The sequence below is a fragment of the Hemitrygon akajei genome, chromosome 12, assembly GCF_048418815.1.
Source record: "Hemitrygon akajei chromosome 12, sHemAka1.3, whole genome shotgun sequence".
Taxonomy (NCBI): Eukaryota; Metazoa; Chordata; class Chondrichthyes; order Myliobatiformes; family Dasyatidae; genus Hemitrygon; species Hemitrygon akajei.
The window spans coordinates 43,933,017-43,952,914 of NC_133135.1; the positions used below are offsets into that span (position 1 = coordinate 43,933,017).

At 35.2% G+C, this 19,898-nt stretch overlaps 1 protein-coding gene across 6 annotated transcripts in view; it reads left to right on the forward strand.

Annotated features, from left to right (window-relative positions):
* The window catches only part of tut4 (terminal uridylyl transferase 4), a 66,181-nt gene that overhangs the window by 3,369 nt on the left and 42,914 nt on the right, over nt 1–19,898 (forward strand). For 4 of the 6 annotated variants that reach the window (XM_073062995.1, XM_073062998.1, XM_073063000.1 and 1 more), the window contains 8 exons: nt 7,241–7,390; nt 9,145–9,916; nt 13,058–13,221; nt 15,501–15,617; nt 15,806–15,983; nt 16,687–16,775; nt 17,545–17,596; nt 19,216–19,285. In XM_073062995.1, coding sequence (XP_072919096.1) covers nt 9,295–9,916; nt 13,058–13,221; nt 15,501–15,617; nt 15,806–15,983; nt 16,687–16,775; nt 17,545–17,596; nt 19,216–19,285 — 1,292 coding nt within the window. In that variant the 5' untranslated portion in view covers nt 7,241–7,390; nt 9,145–9,294. The remainder of the gene's footprint in view (nt 1–7,240; nt 7,391–9,144; nt 9,917–13,057; nt 13,222–15,500; nt 15,618–15,805; nt 15,984–16,686; nt 16,776–17,544; nt 17,597–19,215; nt 19,286–19,898) is intronic. The other 2 variants (XM_073062997.1, XM_073062999.1) reach the window with 2 other exon arrangements.

A 19,898-nucleotide genomic window follows, 5' to 3' on the forward strand; every position in this document is an offset into this window, starting at 1 on the left:
TGTGGACAAATGAGACAAAAATAGAACTTTATGGCAAAAATGCACACCACTATTTTTGTAGAAGAAAGGGCACTTCACACCAACACTAAAACCTCACTCCAACTGTGAAGCATGGTTTGGGGCTGATTTGCTGCCTCAAGGCCTGGACAGCTTGCAGTCATAGAGGGAACAATGAATTCAAAATTGTATCAAGACATTTTACAGGAGAATGTGGGGGTAGCAGTTCGTCACCTGAAACTTGATAGTAGTTGGATGATGCAACAAGACAATGATACAAATCAAGAGTAACTCATAACAGAATCGTTTAAAAAGAAGAAAATTTGTGTTTTGGATTGGCCAAGTCAGAGTCCAGACCTTAACTGAATTGAGATGCTGTGGCATGACTTGAAGAAGGCTGTTTGTGCAAGTTATCCCAGAAATGTTGATGAACTGAAACAGTTTTATATAGAGGAATGGTCTAAAATTCCTTCTCTCCATTGTGCAAGTCTGATCAGCAGCTTCAGGAGATTCTACCAGTTATTAAATACAATGGTTCACATACTTTTTCTAGGCTGGACTGTGAATGACTAACATTGTGTTTGTCTATTATTGTGACTTAGATGAAGATCAGACCACATTTTATGAGTAATTAATGCAGGAAACCAGGTAATTAATTGCAAAGAGTTCACAAACTTTTTCTTGCAACTGTATTTCCATTGTAGTATTTCCATACTCATTTCCATAACTTTTAAAAACTTGTCGTAAGAAATGCCATTTTCAAAATATATGTCTGACCAGTCTAGTGGAAGTTTTAAGATTGTTTAAAAATCTATTTTTGATGAGCATAATTTCTTTCAATTAAATATTGGGGAAATTAAATATATCACTTTGGATCCCTGGCATATGCCATGTTCTATAACTGCTGATTTCCATCCCTCTCTTTGGAAAGTAAATCAAGCTGTCGGCAACGCTGCTGTCATATTTAAAACTGAGTTGAGATTTGTACTTCATGATTGTCATATGTAAGATTACATAATCTACCTTTGTAACATTGCCTGTCCCCAGCCTTGCTTTTGTTTACTTTGTCACCACTAGATTTAATTACCTCTGCCTAGCCTCACTTGTTCTATCTTCTATAAATATAACGTCATCCAAAAAATGGTTTATGGCCCAACTTCCATTGAATCCTGTTTATAAGTCACCCCTTCCTAACTATGTTTTTAACAGTTTAAGCAAATAGTTTTAAAATAGAAATTTCTGATCTTTCCATGATCTCATGAATTCCTAATTAGATGCTGCAATATCAATGCCTTTCAATTCTGGAATTCTGCATATCTCCTTTTTTAATCACACCATTGGTGAAGACTCTGCCTTCAGCTGCCTAGGACTTGTGTTCTGAACTTCTATCCAAGATGGTTAATGTGGAGAGGATGTTTCCTGCCTATTGTGGGGGAGTCTAGGACCACAAAGGGATGTCCATTTAGAACAGAGATAAGGAGGAATTTCTTTTGCCACAGGTTGGTGAATCTATGGAATTCATTGCCACTAGTAGCTTTGATAGCCAAGTCATTGGGTATATTTAAATCAGAGGTTGATAGGTTTTTGTTTAGCCAGGGTTACAGGAAGAAGGGAGGAGAAATGGGTTAAAAAAGGATAATACATAAACCATGATGGAACAACGGAGCAGATACAATGGGTGAGTGGCCTAATTCTGCTCCAATGTCTTACAATCTAAGATCCTAACTCATGTCTTATAGATAAAACAGGACACGTTTCCACAAGCCTCCAGTGGATACATCCAACATTTAAAGACAGTGCTTTGGTAATCACTGTCAATATAGCAATAAAACCAGTGCTGCTGATATGAAGAAAGGGAGTGTTCAACATACCCAAGTCCATATTACTATATAAGAGCAAAGTACATTCTGCATTAACTTCTGATATTTGAATATTACAATGGCAGACTATTTAAAGAATGTTTTATTTCATAGAAATGCAAAACCTTGGTGCAATTTATGAGCCATTATCCTAGATTATTACTTTGTTGATATAATCACCTGTTTGCTTGAACTTTGTCTACTTGCATTTGGAAATTTATGCAATTATTCAAACTGCTGAGAAAGTCAAAACTCAAAATAACTTATGTTCTGAATCAGCTTGGGGAAGCCAAATACTAAAAAGAAGTAAACACGAGGAAATCTGCAGATGCTGGAAATTCAAACAACACACATAAAATGCTGGTGGAACACAGCAGACCAGGCAGCATCTATAAAGGAGAAGCACTGTCAACATTTTATGCCGAGACCCTTCGTCGGGACTAAAAAGAAGTAACTGGAGTAATCCATATAATCTGTCAGCCATGTTCTGCATTCATTCAGATCATAACTGAACTTCCACATCAACTCCAATTTCCTGGCCCACCCCGATATCTTTTGATTCCCTTAATATAATGTCTATTGATTACAGCTTGAAATAAATTCATTCGCTGGTGATCCAGCTCTGTCTGTGGCAGAGAATTCCAAAGATTCAGAAGCTTTTGAGTAAAGGAGCTAATCTTAATCTTAAAAAGCTAACGCTTGCCCTGAGACCATAACCCAGAGCAGAAAGTTCTCCAACTGGAGAAAAGAGCCACTTAGCATCTATTACAATATCTTCAGTATTTCAATAAGGTTACTATTCTTTGAAACTAGGGAATATTCAGTCTTCACTTAGGACAGCCCTTTTCTTCCTGAGAAATATATTTGTTGTACTGCCTGTAAATCAAATATATGCACCCATATTATGTTCTTGGAATCTATTGCTGACTTGTGAAATTTTGTGCTCTGTTTAGTCTCACTAATTGCACAGAAACCTGCTATTTTAAAAATTATATGGAACAATGCATTTGATATTAGCTAAGATGCACACCATTCTTTTCCCATTGTTATCATTCATGTCCCCTTCCTCAACAAATAGTAGTAAAGTTGATGATTAGATTTCATGAAACTGTTGTCCTACAATCATATGTCCAATAATAGCCAGATTCTTTAGAGGTACTCAAGAAAAGATGGACTTAACTGATTCTTTTGACTTTTCATTTACTAACTCATTAGAATGAAGAATGCCCAGAAGATGATGATAATCAAATCATTCCTTTCCATTTGGACTGATAATTAAGATTCTTTTTTTTTGTTCCTTTGAACTACTTTCAAACCAAACCAAGGCAAGGTAATTCAAGTGCCAAACATGTTTCAGAATGAACATTCTCAGAAGCAATCAAGTGACGTGCTTCTGGTAATGACATTCTGTTAACATGATTGAACATGTGCCATTTTTGCATATTAAAGATAGAGATTTGATTAGCTTTATTTGTCACATGTACTGTATATCAAAACATACAGTGAAATTAGATGTTTGTGTCAATGACCAGCAAGGTTGGAGGATGCGCTGGAGCCCGTAAGTGTCACCATGGTTCCGGTGCCAACGTTGCATGCCTACAACTTAATAACCTTTACTCACCCATGTGTCATTGGAATGTGGGAGGACACTAAAATACCCAGAAGAAACCCACGCAGTCACAGGGAGAACATACGTACCCTTTAAAGCCAGTGGCAGGTATTGAACCCTGATTGCTGGCACTGTAAAGTGTTAATGCTTGCCACTATGCTACCATGCTCTTCAATCCATGAGATACCATACTTCCAATTCTTCAGTCTGAACCATATTTAATTATTTATATAATGTGCCGTTAACATGGTCAGGTCTCAGTCATTGTAATTTCTACCTGTCACCTCTTAGCTTCTGACATCATTCTCACTCCCTCCCTCCCTAATCTGATCAGTCTCCTCACCTACATCCACGTGTCACCTGCTAGTATTTACTCCACCCCTTCCTTTCACTGTGTGTGCCCCTCTTTCAGTCCAGACGAATGGTCTTGATGTGAAACATTAACTGTCCATTCACTCTACAGATATTGCCCAACTTATTGAGTTCCTCCAGCATTTTATGTGTTCAGATTCCAGTATCTGCATTCTTTTATGTCTCCAAGTAAGTAATGTTATTTCCTCTTGTGCAACATATCTCAATCTTCTACAGCCTGTCTGTGACATCTTTAGAAAAAATATATAAACTACCTTTACTGCATAAACTACATTGAAGAGTTGTTGAAGATGGAGTGTGTGTACTCAAGGTGATCCATGCAGAAGGTGGTGAGACAACAGTGTAGTAAAACTTCAAGCCTACCTGCTCAGGACTTCAGTGCCAGACCAAAGTTCAAAGTAAATTTATTATCAAAGTAAATATATGTTACTATATACAACCCTGAGATTCATCTTCTTGTGGACATACTCGGTAAATCCAATAACTATAATAGAATCAATGAAAGACTGCACCATCTGGTACCCAGTGTGCCAGATGCTGAACTTTTGGGATTCCTGAAGAGTTAGAATATTGAAGTTACCCTGTATTAGCATAATAAACTTACTGTGCAGCAACCAACCCAAAAGGCAGAATGGATGGAATGATTGAAGTACTCAGTGAATTGTATCTTCCCTTCACACTGTAAAGTAGAAGACAAAAGAAAGCAAATGCAATGCCTTTTTCTGCATTCAGTCACTTTCAACAGTCACATTGCCAATTCTTGATTGATTAATGTATTTATAAATTTTATCTCACATTATCAATTCTAAGTGTTTGTTTACAATGAGAAGACCCGTTTCATCCTTCTTGAAAAAGAGGGATTTTCTGTTGTCCAGTCTAGCAGAATAATTCAGCATATTCATAAATTGTGAAGTTATGGCTAGGGACTATTTAACATCATCTTAACTTCCTTTAGCAGCTGACAATGAAATATCCATTTTGTGTTCTGCTATTTTTTCAAGATTTCATAAACCTTTTTAGTATATCTCATTCTCACTTCAGTTCTGTATTCTTTTGTAAGTATTAGTGTTGGTTTAATTAGTAGCATTCTTGTCTCTAGGTTCTGAATTGTTCAAGTCCCATTCTAGAACCCTGAGCACTAAAATGTAAGCTAATATTCCAATGCAGTGCTGAGAAAATGTTGCAATTTTGAAGTGTGTTTCTCAGATGATGTATTAAATCCACTCTTTTGTATGAATGTAAGAAGTCCTTTAGCCATACTTCAAGAAAGTATGGGAGCTATCCTGATGTACCTCGTTTTCATTCATGCCTTTCCTATTTATTTATTTATCTATTTTATTTTTCATAAACTCACTTGAAATTTCATTTACTCGTATTTTTTTCTGCTAATTAATTAAACTCTGTTCTTTGCATGAAAAATTTCATGTTGGAGCAGTGTATATTTTCTAGTCAAACATCTCATGCCTTAGATATCCCTCACCCACAGGTCTGTTTGCCAAGCTTTTTATGCAGTTAATTTTGTCATTAATCTTTTCTGTTTGTACTTTGAACTCAACTTTTCAGCTATTATTTTGGAAGAGTTAGTTGGATCATTTTGTTTCCTGAGACTAATTTGAATGAGGCTGCTTTTCTTGTTGGGCTGAAAAGATATATTGATCCAGGTAGTAGATGTATTTCTTAAAAAAATAAAGTTCTAAACTTTAGTCAGACATATTACTTTTTTTCAGACTAACTTTTCAGTTAAATTCTACCCTTCAGCCAGTTTCTCTTTCTGAATTTCTTGGTCTTTGAGATTAAATAAGATTGTTTTGGTTACAAAGTAATACGTATATTACTTACTTGTACAATTTTCTGATAATAGTGGATTCATCGTGTATTTGACAAACCAACAGTACATAGTAAGTGTCTATATCCTGCTATATCCTTTGCCAACCTTGACAGCATCCACTCCCCTACCCTTATTACTCGCCATGGTAGCATAGTGGTTTGCATGACACTACTACCGCTTCAGACATTGGGGTTCGGAGTTCCATTCCAGCATCCTTTATAAGCAAGTTTGTACGTTCCTTCCCGTGTGTGCATGGGTTTCCTCCGGGTACTCTGTTTTTCTCCTACAGCCCAAAGACACAATGCTTAGTAGCTTATTCTGTCATTTAAAATTGTCCTGTGATTAGGCTAGGTGGGTTGCTGGGCGGCATTGCTCAAAGGAGCCAGTAGGGTCTATTCCATGCTCTATCACTAAATACAATAAAATCTTGGTCACCTTTTTAAAAAAAAACTCATCACGTTTGTAATTTATGTCCTGTCCTACCTACACAAAACCAGGTTGACTACTTTTGCAAGTTTTTCCAAATATGAGTAAATTTAAGAGTTCTCTCCAAAAACTTCCCTTCCACTGATGGAGGCTCATAAAACTATAATTCTGTGGATTACCCCCATTGCCCTTCTTAAACAAAGGAATAGCATTGGTTACTTTATCTTGTCTCAGAATTCAACTTCATTTTAGTGGTTTCAGTTTTTGAATGAGTGATTGTGACTACCATGAGGAAGTAGTATATTTACCATCTTTCTGTCACCCTCAGTTCTGTCCTCTCCAAGCACCTATTTATTCTCTAATAGTCTATTGAATAATCGGAAGCATTTGTTATTACATTACATTGCTTTTTTTATATTGTTTCTTTCTGACAAGATGCTTGTCAGTACAGAATTTTAGATTTGGAGTGCTTTTATATTTGCATGGCCAGCATTTTAGTAAGGTGTACACATGCACACACACTCACACAATCTGAGTACCATTTAGTTCTGGAGAAGTTCACCAATATGTGAGAAATGCAACAATTAATTGAAGATTTGAGTGAAATTATTTGAGATATAAATTTTAGAAATGTAAGTTAAATGATGTATTGCACTCATGTTCGAACACTTTATGGATAGTCAAATGCAGGTTTATGGCTAGAAAGTGAATTCAGAATCACACACCGTCAAGACTATCTGAGCTGTGGTGTTCCATTTATTAAGAGTGAACTGCATACTAAGAAATTGTTTTTGTCTGAATCTATCATTTATTCGTAAGTGTCATGTGATGTGAGTACCTGCCACTTGGGTTCTTCAAAAATGGGTTGGTGTGTACTCATGTACTTTTATAATTGATGAAAATTTTAGAAGTGAAAATACTTCAGTATCAGAGATTGAAAGTTCAGTATAGTTCCTGCTATATCAGTGGTTGAGGAAACCCTGACAGTAGACTGTCATCTGGAAGCGCGGTCAATAGTGTCAGACTTGAATTCAGTGTCTTAATGAAGTATAACTCAACAATAATTACAGAATTATAAAATTAATAACTTTTAAAAATAAAAAGTGGTTATGTTACTTATGTTAGACATCTCTCTCCATTTTATTCTAGTGGTGGCAAGTACATGTCTGTGTGGCCCAGTGGCTGTGTAATCATGATGAATTATTTTACTGTCCTTGAGCCCAGAAAAATTGCTGGGGGGAGCTACAGTATAAAAAATTGGCTGCGTCAAATGTATCGGAATCAGATTTAGGGAAACTGGTAGGTTTTATTCTATTATTGTTAAATTTTGTCTGCTTTATTATAATCTCTATTTGTCTGTGTGACATATTTTAGCATATGTGAAATCAAAATAGTTGTTCTCTTGCAGAACATACCAGCTTTTGATTCCCATGTGCTCAGGACAAGATTACACTGAAAGAATCTTTTTCAGAAGTACCTCTTTGTCACTACTGAAATATCAAACCAGGTCATTTACAAAGCAAAATCTCCTTTAGATCATTTATCATTCAGTAATATTACTGTTTTAACAGTTACCAATTTGAAGTAAGTTTATTTGAATTGATGAGATAGAACTATATTTTGATAACTCTTTCACTTGCAAATTTTATTAAATAATTTTATTGAGATACAGCGTAGAATAGGCCCTTCTGGCCCTTGAGCCATGCCGCCCTGCAATCCCCTGATTTAATCCTAGCCTAATCACCGGACAGTTTATAATGACCAATTAACCTATCAAACGATTGGTCTTCGGACTAAAGAAAGAAACTGGAGCACCTGAAGGAAACCCACGTGGTCACAAGGTGAATGTACAAACTCCTAACAGGCAGTGGTGGGAATTGAACCCTGGTCACTGGTACTGTAAAGCATTGTGCTAACCACAACCACCAAGCTACAGTGCCACTTCACAAATCTAGTTAGTGTTTCACAATATTTTCATTCATACTGTTTTTGGATTCTTTCCCTCGTATTTTTCTGCAGGAGTACACATCAGTAATCTTTACAGGTTGGACATGAGTGACTACTCCCCAAGATTTTCCCATATCCACTAATTTATTGGCCAGCAATTAAGAACAGAAGCAATCCCTTCTCTGATTTTATTTCCTGTCCTATTAGAAAACTGTATATAATATGGCTCAGATTAAGAAGTTATGGTTCAGCAATTATCTACACAAATACTGTACATGCTCTTCTTTCCTTGAACCCTAAATGTTCATCAGAGCAATATTGTTTATAGAAGCAATATATTGTAGATGTTTAAAACTTGCAATAAAAACAGAAAGTGCCGTGAACCAGGTCAGAAAAGTTATTTTGAAAAGTCATTGATATGATTTGACAATAGCCTTTCTACTTGGATACTGCCTGAACAGCTGAATATAACATTTTAATTTTTGCATTATTTAAACATGTATTTTCATTTCCTTAAGTACTTGTTAGTAGTGCTGAACAATAGTATTTTATTTACCAGCAGTGGTTTTAACAAGAAAAATAAACTATTACACATAAGTGTGCCTTACACTCTACTGTCTAAATTGATGTCAGTGTAGAACCAGTTCAGGAAAGGTGTAATTTTTGTACTCCTTATACAATAAGGATTGGCTTTCAGATAAAAATTTGACAATAAGGCCTTATTTTGGAATATTATTTAAAGATTGTTTATGGGATTTATGGCTGCTTGATAAAGATTTTTCAAAATAATATTTTTTTAAAATTATGGGATTGATATTCAATTGTCATTTAGTCATTATTGAGATTATTAGCTGTCATTCCCTTGTTAAATGAGTGGTTTGGATAAAGAAGTTATACTTTGTGTAAACTATTTTTATTGGTCTCTTTTCGTGATTTTTGATTTGGCTGGACAGAACTATTCCACTGCCAGTAGCTTGTTGTGAAGTAGCAGCCCAGCTTCATTATTAATGCAATTTACACATTTCTGAACATATTCATTGGAAAAGGAATACTAATATTCATTGCTAATATAATCCTTAATAATTATGATTATTTGTTTTTGACAGGAATTCAGGAAAAACTTTGTTCTTTCAGTTATAGTTTTGCATCATTCTGTAAATGACTAAAAGATTTTAATTTTTAAAAAGAAGAAAAGACATTGGATTTTTTTAAAGGAAGAATTTGACTCTTGATAAAGAATACTTTGAATTACAACAATGGAAGAAACTAAAAATGGAAAAGGTGAAGTACATAAATCTGGTAAATCAGTTCGCATTGTTCATGGTGAAGGTAAGGACATGAAAGTTACTGTGCAAAATGATATTGAACAGAAACCTTCCAGAAATCTAACAGAGGGCAATTCTCAAGATAGTGGAAAAACTGTTTCAAACTGGAATAACAAAAAGTCAAAATGGAATGGGGAACAAATCGACAGAAAGAACATTGATAAAAGCTCTGATGTGAAACCAAGCAAGGGCAGCAAACAAGACGTACCAAACTGTATGGCTAGTTCAAGAAATTCAGGAACACGGAGTACTCATGACCACTACCAAGGAAACTGGACATCAAGTGGGACGGCATCTGTTGAAAAAGTGAAACAGAAGCATGTCAAGTCACAGCAGCAGTCTGCTGGGAAATTTGTGAACTCTCACTGCAGCAGTGGTACAAAGACTGTTAACGAAAAGGAATGCTTACCTGTGAAACCAAAGGAAGAGATGAAAATGGAATGTATGGCACAGGCAAGCAAGCAATCTGCACAATCAAATGGTGATAATTATGCTTTGCTTGGGAAAGCCAAACGGGATCTAAAAGAAGCGGAAAAGAAAGCAGATGTGGTCGGTAAGGTCCTACAGTTATGTTTCATTTAAGAACTGTTATTCATGCACTCTTGAAAAACACTTAAATGACATCTACTATATACTTTATTACTGATTAATGTTGTATTGAAAATATTTAATGTGAAACCTAGGTGTGAAATGGGAAAATACTCCTATCATGTTAGGCAGTTCACAGAAGTTCACTCTTGACAACTTTTACCTGAAAAAATATTTTATGGTATTAACGGATAGGTGGAAATACCTATTTCACCGAACAAATAAACTTATTGCTCATTTGCAATACTGCTTTTGACAATAACAATGTATAATGACCTTAGACTGAGACTGAGTTCATTGATCAGAATGTTGTTTAAATGCCCTTGGTACTCCTGGGCAGTCTGCCATCCATATACTAATAATTACTGAGTCTGCTTCCCTCTGAATTCTTCCTTGACTAATACCGAAACCAGTTCTGACATTAGACATTTGAAGTGTAAAAGCAGATTGAGATTTATCACTGCTTAATTCTTATAGCTTTGATCCAGACTTTGAAAAGTTGTGACTTAATGAAAACATTAGTGTAACAGAAGCATTTTTCACTAAGTATTGTACCTAAAGTTTTTGAGGTTTCTAGATTTATTTTAGTTTCAAGATTTCACTCTCACTAGAACAAGAGTAAGGCATTCAAATCATTTGTTCCCTTTCTGCCTTTCTCCTAGACTGTGGATGTGGCTGAGAGCATAATGTAATCAAAAGCTATATAATGTGGTTCAGAAGTTCTTGAGAACTGCTCATGCCCATTCCAAGTTGTAACACACAAGTTCAACATTCTTATCTACCTGTCAGTATAGAGAGTTGCTCAGGTGTGCTCTACCCATAAAAAATACCTAATTGAGTTCACCTAAATGCAGTTTCATTCCTATACTTTCAGTCGTCAGTAAAATGACGAAAGGTGTGTCAGAAGAAGATCAATGGATTACCGGTACTTTAAATGTAACCTTTAACATTGTTTAATTATAAAAGAATCAAGGAAAACGAGTTGCAAAGCTACAAGGAATGAGGGGATTGTAATGAAGGAATCAAAGGATTGATGGGATTGTACTGGTTGGGAGCTGGCATAGACTAGATAGGCAGAATAGTCACTTGTATCAGAAGTAAATAAAACATTCTCTCTTTGGCTTTGATGTCCTTAAAGTCTGGTGACTGAAAATGACCACCAACCTTCAGCAGGGGCCTGACCAGTGATACTAAAAGGTGTACCATTGTTTTTGCACTGTTTCTCAATTTATAATTCCAGTGGTCCAATAGATGTCATTCACCACTTTCGGTGATGTGTGTACACAGACACACACTTCTCTTCCACCAACCCTTTTATTTTGTGATTCCACTTTCTCCAATCAAAATGAATTGCTTCGTACTACTTTTCACCGGCCTGTCTATGCCTCCTGAAGTATTTTTTTTCGTTGTTTATGAAAATACTGTACAGCATCTTTGCAGACAGGGCTAATTTGACAATCTGAAATACTCTTGAGTGTTTCTCTCATGATGTATTTTATTTTAAATTACATGATCAGATACTATTATTTTTAGTTGGAAGTGCTAGTATTTAACAGCCTTGTTTCTGTTCCCCTTAATACTAACAACAACAGCAAAATAATGGTTTCTTTTTTAAAATGTGGGGAATCGTGACTGGTTATTTCATGTTCCAAACAGCATACTACTTGAAAGTTTTTAAAAAGTCTTTATTAGTCCTTTAGTCTCACTTTCAATCTTGTCTTTTGATTTAATTGGTTTCCTATGATTTTGAAATAATGCACTGCTTTACATTTAATTATTAAAACAAGGTTTTACTAGTATATTTTGTAAAATGGCAAATTATACTGCAATTTGTATCACTTCCTCCCAGGATTCTACAGAGATCTAACAAACTGAAAGCTGTAACCTTTACAGAAACTGGTACTTGTACAACAAATAAATTAAGCATACCTGGCCCTTATTATCTGCTGACTTAGATGTCAACCATACATTACTGGCAGTGAGCAGATTCCTCCAGATCCCTCTCCTGTGGTGTCTAGTGAATCCTTTTTGCCATGGAATTTCATTGTAATATGTTGGCACAAGGTTAAATATCAGTTGGTGTATGGTGGGTCAGGAAGACGTGTAGGTTTATGGCTGGGGCCAAGATCATTGAGTAGATTTACAATCAGTGCTGGTGTCTAGAAAACCACAAGGCCTTAGGACGTAGGAGCAGAATTAGGCTATTCAGCCCATGAGGTGCCATTCAATCATAGCCTGTTTATTTTCTGTCTCAACCCCATTCTCCTGTCTTTTTTCCATAACCTTTGACACCCTTATTAATTAACTACCTTTTACCCAATGACTGGCTCTCCACAGCTGTCTGTGACAATGAATTTCCACCTTCTGGCTAAAGAAATTCATCCTCATTTCTGTTCTAAAGGGATGTCCATCTATTCTGAGGCTGTATCTTCTGGTCCTAGACTTTCCCACTGTTGGAAATATCCTCTGCATGTACACTGTATGTAGGCTTTTCAATATTTGGTAGCTTTTCAGTGAGATCTGCCTCCCTCCCTTCATTCTTCTAAACTCAAGCAAGTACAGCCCAGAGCCATCAAATGTTCCTCTTGTCACACTAATATGTGTGTTTTTCAGCTTGTTCTGACAAACTGAGGCCAACCACAGTTGAAGCCTACCAAATAAAATATCCATGGAAGTTGTTACATCCAGAGAAGGGGGTGACCTTTCTGCCTTTGTGAATCAATACTTGTTTTTTTTTTGTAATCTGTGGAAAATCCATGACCGTTACAGCTGAGTTATTTGTGTAATACTATGAGATCCAGGGTTGGTCCTGTTCGGCAAATTTCTTTTTGCCACTCACTACTTCACTGTGTATTTCGACCTCAACCTCAGAAGAGCAACCTTTCTATACCAGAATAAAACATCAACATTTTTCACACACAATATTGTGCTTTTCTTGTGTTGTGGTCTCTTGAGTTAAAACTACTACAGAGAATCTGAAAGTATTAGGCTGTCAAAAACTTCTGGTTCCAGAGATGAATGATGTATGTTCATTGCACGTTGATTTTGTCTATTATCAGTTTGAATAAAAACATTTTAAAATATTGTTTAAATTTGTATTATTTAGGTAAAGTTGCTGCTGCAAATGCAAGCAAAGCACATCTTTTGGAGAAGAATAATACAGAGAGCACACCAGTGATTGATGAGTCTAAAATGACAGCAGAACAACAGCTTGGACTGAAACAAGCAGAGGAAAGATTGGAGAGAGATTATATCTTTCGTTTGGAAAAAGTAAGGAATTTGCTATGAAAGCAGAATTAAACTATGATGGTGGTAAAATTTATTCAAAATTGAAAACCAAGAATAAATAAATGTTGATTTTGGGGGAAGGATGGCAGTTTTAAAGTTTAACATTTGGTAGGATTTGAAAAAAGTGAGATATTCCATAATATGATATCTTTAGTAAAAGAAATATTAACATTCTGTGATTGCTAATTAACTGTCAAAACATATTTGTAGAGTAAAGCAGAGTCAAAAATAGATATTTTGCTTTATGTCTGATTGGGATTGTTTTTGAATTGTTTTAGCAGAGAACTGGCATTGGCATGGTGAACCAATGTGCAATACTTCTGAGCCTCTGTGAGGAGATCTTAACTTCTGATCAACTTATCCCCAATTAAACATGAACAAGCGAAATTTGACCCAGTCAGGATCATAAGAGTCAAATCCATGCCAACATTTCTAGAATTTAGGCATGATGCATTACTACTCCATACAGATGTCAATTATTTTCAATGTGCAAGACTGGTTGAATAGTAGTCATTTTATCTTACAGACTTGCAAACCTTTCAAAATGCTAGAATATTTATGAAAATTTTGGAAAACAATTAAAAATAAATTGATCTAAATCATCTGAATTCAATCAAAGTATTATCTCAAATTATATTTTCCTTACTTTATATAGTTGTTCTCTACCTTCCAGATGAATTGGTCCAGTGGGTGCGTTAGGACTAACACTTACAGGTTTAGTGGGTATTTTTCCTAGCCTAAATCTAATTACCTGAGGAATGGTGATTAGCTGTTAATACTTCACCTTTGCTGTGGAGTTCTAAGCTTTTTTAAATTAATTTTTTATGCATTTCTACAAACCAACTACAGACAAAAATCCCAACAACAAAGTGAAGATTAAGACAGTGCAAAATAAGTGTATCAATTATATAATTCGTAACAATAAGGAAACAGCACCCAGAATAAAACCATATAAAGTTAGTATCCTAGTATCCTCCCCACCCTCCCATTATGGAACTCCGGGTCAACCATTACAATATGTAAAAAAAAAAAGTAATTGGAGTGTTCGACCCCACAGAGCTGTGAATATAAATTTAAAAAAGAATAATAATGCCTACTACCAAATCTGTAATGTAATTTCCATCAAAAAGAACCCATAAAACTTACAGAGAGAAAAAAAGCTGAGTGTAAGGGATTAAAAAGAATAAGCTTAATCTAAAGGGGAGTTATGAAAGTATTCAAGAAAAGTTCCCCACACCTTTTGAAATTTTATGTCCGAATTGAGAAGTGACTAATGAATTTTTTCAAGGTCTAAACCGGACATAATATCATTAAGCCATTGAGCATGAGTGGGTGGGGCAACATCTCTCCACCTAAGGAGAACTAAGCGTCTAGCCAAGAGAGAGGCAAAAGATAATGTTGGACGTTTAGTCGGATTCAAATGCATGTCTGCCTCAGCCAAGGTACCTAAAAGAGCAATCAAAGGATTAGGTTCTAAGTGGCAATTAAGAATATGGGATAAAGATAAAAAAAACTTCTCTCCAGAATTTCTCTAGACTAGGACAAGCCCAGTACATATGGATAAGAGAAGCCTCGCTGGCTTTACACTTGGCACAAACAGGACTAATGTCAGGATAAAACCGCGAGAGTTCTGAGCTTCTGAACCATTATGTAGATGAAAGCTGGCAGTTCCAACTTCCAGCATGTCAAACAGAAGATTCAGGCCAATATTTTAGTGTTTTGTAAGGTTGTGTTTCTTTTCATACACCACAGAATTTCGAATTGCATAAGCAGAGAACTGACATGGTGAGCCATTGTACAATGGTTCTGAGCCTTGTTGATTGTGGTGAGGGCGGATCTTTCATATGACAGATTAAAAATACCTGTCATAAAATATTCTTTATATGATATTAATCTATAATGCAGAATATATGTTGACAACAACAAGGAATTGAAGAGGGTGAGGTGTCCCCAGCAAACTGGCTGTTGCTTAGCAACGTCAAGTTACTCAGTTATCTATTTAAAGAAGAGAGAAAATGGACCACATTAACTTTTCTCAATTAAGAGAAAGATTAATTTCTCCATAATAAAGAAGGGATTGTTACATACAAATTGTATATATGTTAGCAGTCACAGTCACTTATCGTAGTATTCAACTTTATTGTCAAGTAATTTACTCAGTCATCTCAATCTCATCAACAAAAGCCCTGTTACCATATTCAATCTTTATTATTTGATATTAGCTGATACTAAACTATTTTTGTCTATGTTTTGTTTTGTAGCGTTCACCAGAATATCCTTCATGTCAGTATCTATGCAAACTTTGCCTGGTTCACATTGAGAATATCCAGGGAGCTCATAAACATATAAAGGAGAAACGACATAAGAAAAATATTACTGTAGGTGCTTTTTGTACATTGAATACTTGTCGCTTTTATTGTAATGTTTACTTGTTTGGAACTTAAGAATTGTGTTAAATACTTCTCAAAATTAGTGAACCTTTTTAAGTCACTCCTAGGCATGTTATTTTGTCAAATCAAGCAATTTACTTTGGAATAAATTCTTTTTTTCTGACCTCTGGCTTTAGGAAAAACAAGAAGAGAATGAACTTCGTAACATAAAACCACCGACACCTGAACATTTGGCTGCTTTGACTTCTGCTGTGTTACAAGCAGCACAGCAAGAAGGGATTTCTGATGAGGATTATCAAATTCGGAAAAATATTGTGAATGAAATGGAGGAAATTATACAGCACCATTTACCAGGTGTGCTTTACTTTCATTCACCAAATAATCACCAATAAAGCAAAGGGAAAATGCCCACTATACATGAACGTACATTGTTAAAATTGAATTCACAGAACTCTGATTTGTAATATATGTTTTTATCATAGAGTAAGTGAGGACATCCAGGGTAGAGACTGTCTAGAGGTTGTTTACATTAAAAAGCAGGTGCCAAACATGTAAATTTGAAAAAAAGAGATAATTATACTTTGTTAATTAGAATGAATTCAAGTAAACTGGGAGAAGAGAAGTTCCATTGGGAATCACCAAGATTAGTAAAGGTTTACTGCTAAGTTTCATGACTTTAGCGATTACTAGAATCTAAGAAGCAGAGGATCCAATCAATCATTGTGGTAGGATTATATCTAGTGCTTGTAATAAGAGTGAAGTTATATGCTAATTGGCAGTAAATTGAAGTAAGCCACAATGTCGAGTTTTGTTTCAAAATGTGAAAGGTAATCTCTAGAAGTTATGAGGTGCTGTTTATTAAAAAGTATCACAAGGAGCAATCACTGGAGGATTGGCTCACTTTGGTCAAGAAGCAAGTGAAGTTCTTAAGTTTTACAAGTGTCCTTCATTTTAGCATCAGTGTGCTACAAATATAGAAGGAACATCAAAGCTCCAAATTGTTCAGTTAAAGGTAAATCAGATGAACTAAGCCTGTTGTTTGTATTTTGTTTTACAGATTGTTCACTTAGGTTATATGGTTCATGTCTTACAAGATTTGCTTTCAAAACCAGTGACATCAACGTTGATGTGAAATTCCCCTCTCATGTATGTGATGCTAAATATTTCCAATAATATTTTTCAATGTATGAAAAAATGATCATTTAATCAATATATTCTGAATGCATGATGTTACTGTTTTAACCGACATTGTGGACCACAGAACTGTAGTTTCTTGTCTTCAATCCCAGCATCTATACTCATCTAAAATTAATAGTTGTTTCTAAAATGCTTTTGTTTTTTCTTCCACGATTGGTAAAAAAAGTCACAAAACAACATAATTTCTCCCAAAGACATTCACAGTCGAACATAGCAGGTAGAAGAGGAATTTCACTTGCTTTTGAAAGTTTTTTTCATGCCCCTAATCTCAATTCTTCTCATTGAGGGGATGGAACGGAGACATCTTGCCTATCAAACAGACATGGAAGTAAAAGGAAAGTGTGCAGTTATTCTGGTAAAGGACTTTGTGTTTAAGAATCTGTGAAATCGTTTAAGAAGTCTGGATTTCAAGATTCAAATACATTTATTATCAAAGAACGTTCAAATTATACAATCTTGAGATTTGTTTGTTCACAGTTAACCACAAAGCAAGAAACCAGAAAGGGCCAAATTTAAAGAAAAAAAAGAATGAAAATAAAAACACTTGATGTGCAAGATTCAATACTGATCCAAAACTTATGCATCCCAAGAAATCAAATACAACATTTCTTTCAAGATCCTCATTTTGTATTATAGAATTGTTTTAAATGCTGTTTTGGTTCTTTCATTCTGTCCATTGTGAAAATTAAGTTTTGTTTTATGATTGTTTCTGTTTCAGTTAAATCAGCCTGATGTTTTGATACAAGTTCTGGACATTATTAAAGAGAGCTGTAAGTTTTCTGACTGTGTTTGATGATTTTCAAGTTTGACTATTGTAAACACCTGTGGTTTTAGTGGAACCATTGGGTGATCTCACAAAGTGAGTCCCTGTTCCGAGATTTTATTGTCAACAGCAAATCCCATCACACCACTGAAACTTAAATTCATGCAGTTAAGCAAAATTGTAGTAACAGTAATGTTGCTCGTATTTTCGGAAAGGGAGTCCTTATCTTAACTCCATGTGACATCTGATCCATAGCAATGGATGTCTGACTTTTAACTGCTACCACCTGAATATTAAGACAGTTTAGAAGTGTAAAAGAAAAATCTTAAAATAAATTATTAAAGAAAATGCTTTTTACAACTCAAATATATATTTTTTTAAGGCATGAATGCTTCTAAATGATTTTTATACATGATGTTTCAGCGTGTTTTTTAACTTTAAGTTACCATTTGAGAAAAGAAGGATGTGATGTGATAAATTGTTCTTGTTTAGTTTCTGAAAAATAAATTGCCATGGGGGGGAGAACAAATTTGTCTCATTTGAAATAATACCAGTTAATATGGTCTGTGTTTCAAGTAGAGTAAGTTAACACAGACTTGTGAAATAACATTTTGAACTTCAGTTGGACAATATAGAAAACTGGCTTCTTGCAGAAACAGCGGAAGCCTTGGGAACAGATGATTTCAAATGCTTATTAGATTTAGAAAATAATAATTCAGAATATAACACATAATAATTTGTGCTGAACTTTGTTTGACAAAGGAAAAGTACATTTGAGGATAAGTATTTCAGATCCAGAACAGAACCCATGATCTGAAATGCTGAGCTGCCTGCATTTGGCATTGAGGTAATAAGCACCACTTCTAGGCCAACATCCTCAGCAGTGAAGTCCCATCAAAATTCCTTTGGCTGTTCTGAGCAGGCAAAGTAACTTTCAAGCCTGATTGAAACTAATACTCTGTTCTGAGTTCTGTGCTTGAAAGATGCCAGGTTAACATAGGTAAAGATAAAGGATGTTTGTTCTTAAAGCCCTGAAGAAATGCAACGCTCTCAATGGCTCCTTGAAATCTCTGGCACATGACCATAGTGAAGAAGGAGCATTTGGGATGCTACCGAGGACCTCAAAGACAAACAAAGAGGATATGTAAAAGGCCTTGGACAGGGACGGAAAGAGTGAATCATTACATTAACTTCTAACATACCTGCCCTGTGAATCACCGCATAGCACTATTTATGGATGAGTCTGTTCTTCCCGCATTGGCCTCATTAGATACCTCAGAACCCATAAAACTAAAGAAGAAGTTAGTCATCCCCTATCCCAAGGAAGTAACAGAAAAGAAAAATTTAAGAAATGTTAATTATAAGTCTTTGTTTGAGAAATTACTTACTGGATAGATGATCAATGAAGTTTTCTGAAAACCAATATATAAAGATTGATCCACCATCAATCTATCATATTTGTCAGTTAAAGTTAACTTTAAATGTTTAGCAGAATATCTACTCTAAATATTGCACTCGTATCAGCAATAACAATAGTAGGATTTTAACCTTAATTATTTGTTATTTCTTTAATTCAGACAGATTGTTCTTGCAGTTATCTTTAAAATATTTTATGTTACCTTCTAGCTTTATATTCAGATGTCGAGTCTGATTTCCATGCCAAAGTTCCAATTATATGCTGTAGAGATATAAAAAGGTTTGTGTTAACTGCTGTTACATGAAATATTAATTATACAACTTAATGTTTGCTGAAGCTTCTTGCTTGATATTTTAAATATATAGAAGATACCATTTAATTGACTTTATGGAGCAAAGAATGACCTGTAGGAATCTAAATTTCAACTGTCCATTCAGATAAAAGGTTTTCGATCATCAATTTCCTCTTGTTGTCCAGTGAGCTAGTCTCATCTTCCCATATTTCATAGCCTTCCAAACCTGTCTTATGCATGTACCTATTCAGATAGCTGTTAAATGTTGCTAATGTGCCTGGATCAAACACTATTTCTGATAGCTTATTCCAAATACACACCACCCTTTGTATGAAGAAACTGTCCCAGATGTTCTTTTTAAATTTCTTGACTCTGGTCTTAAACCTATCCCCTCTTGTTTTTCGCACTCCTCCCATAGAGATTTTTTTTAAAATGTGCTTTCACTCTATGTAGGCCTTTCATGGCCTTATTTAGCCAGAAAATGGTTAATCTGTGGAATTTGTTGCCATAGGTGGCTATGGAGGCCAAGTCATTAGGTATGTTTAAGGCAGAGTTTGATAGATAGTCAGGGCATGAAGGGATATGATAGACGGCAGGAAA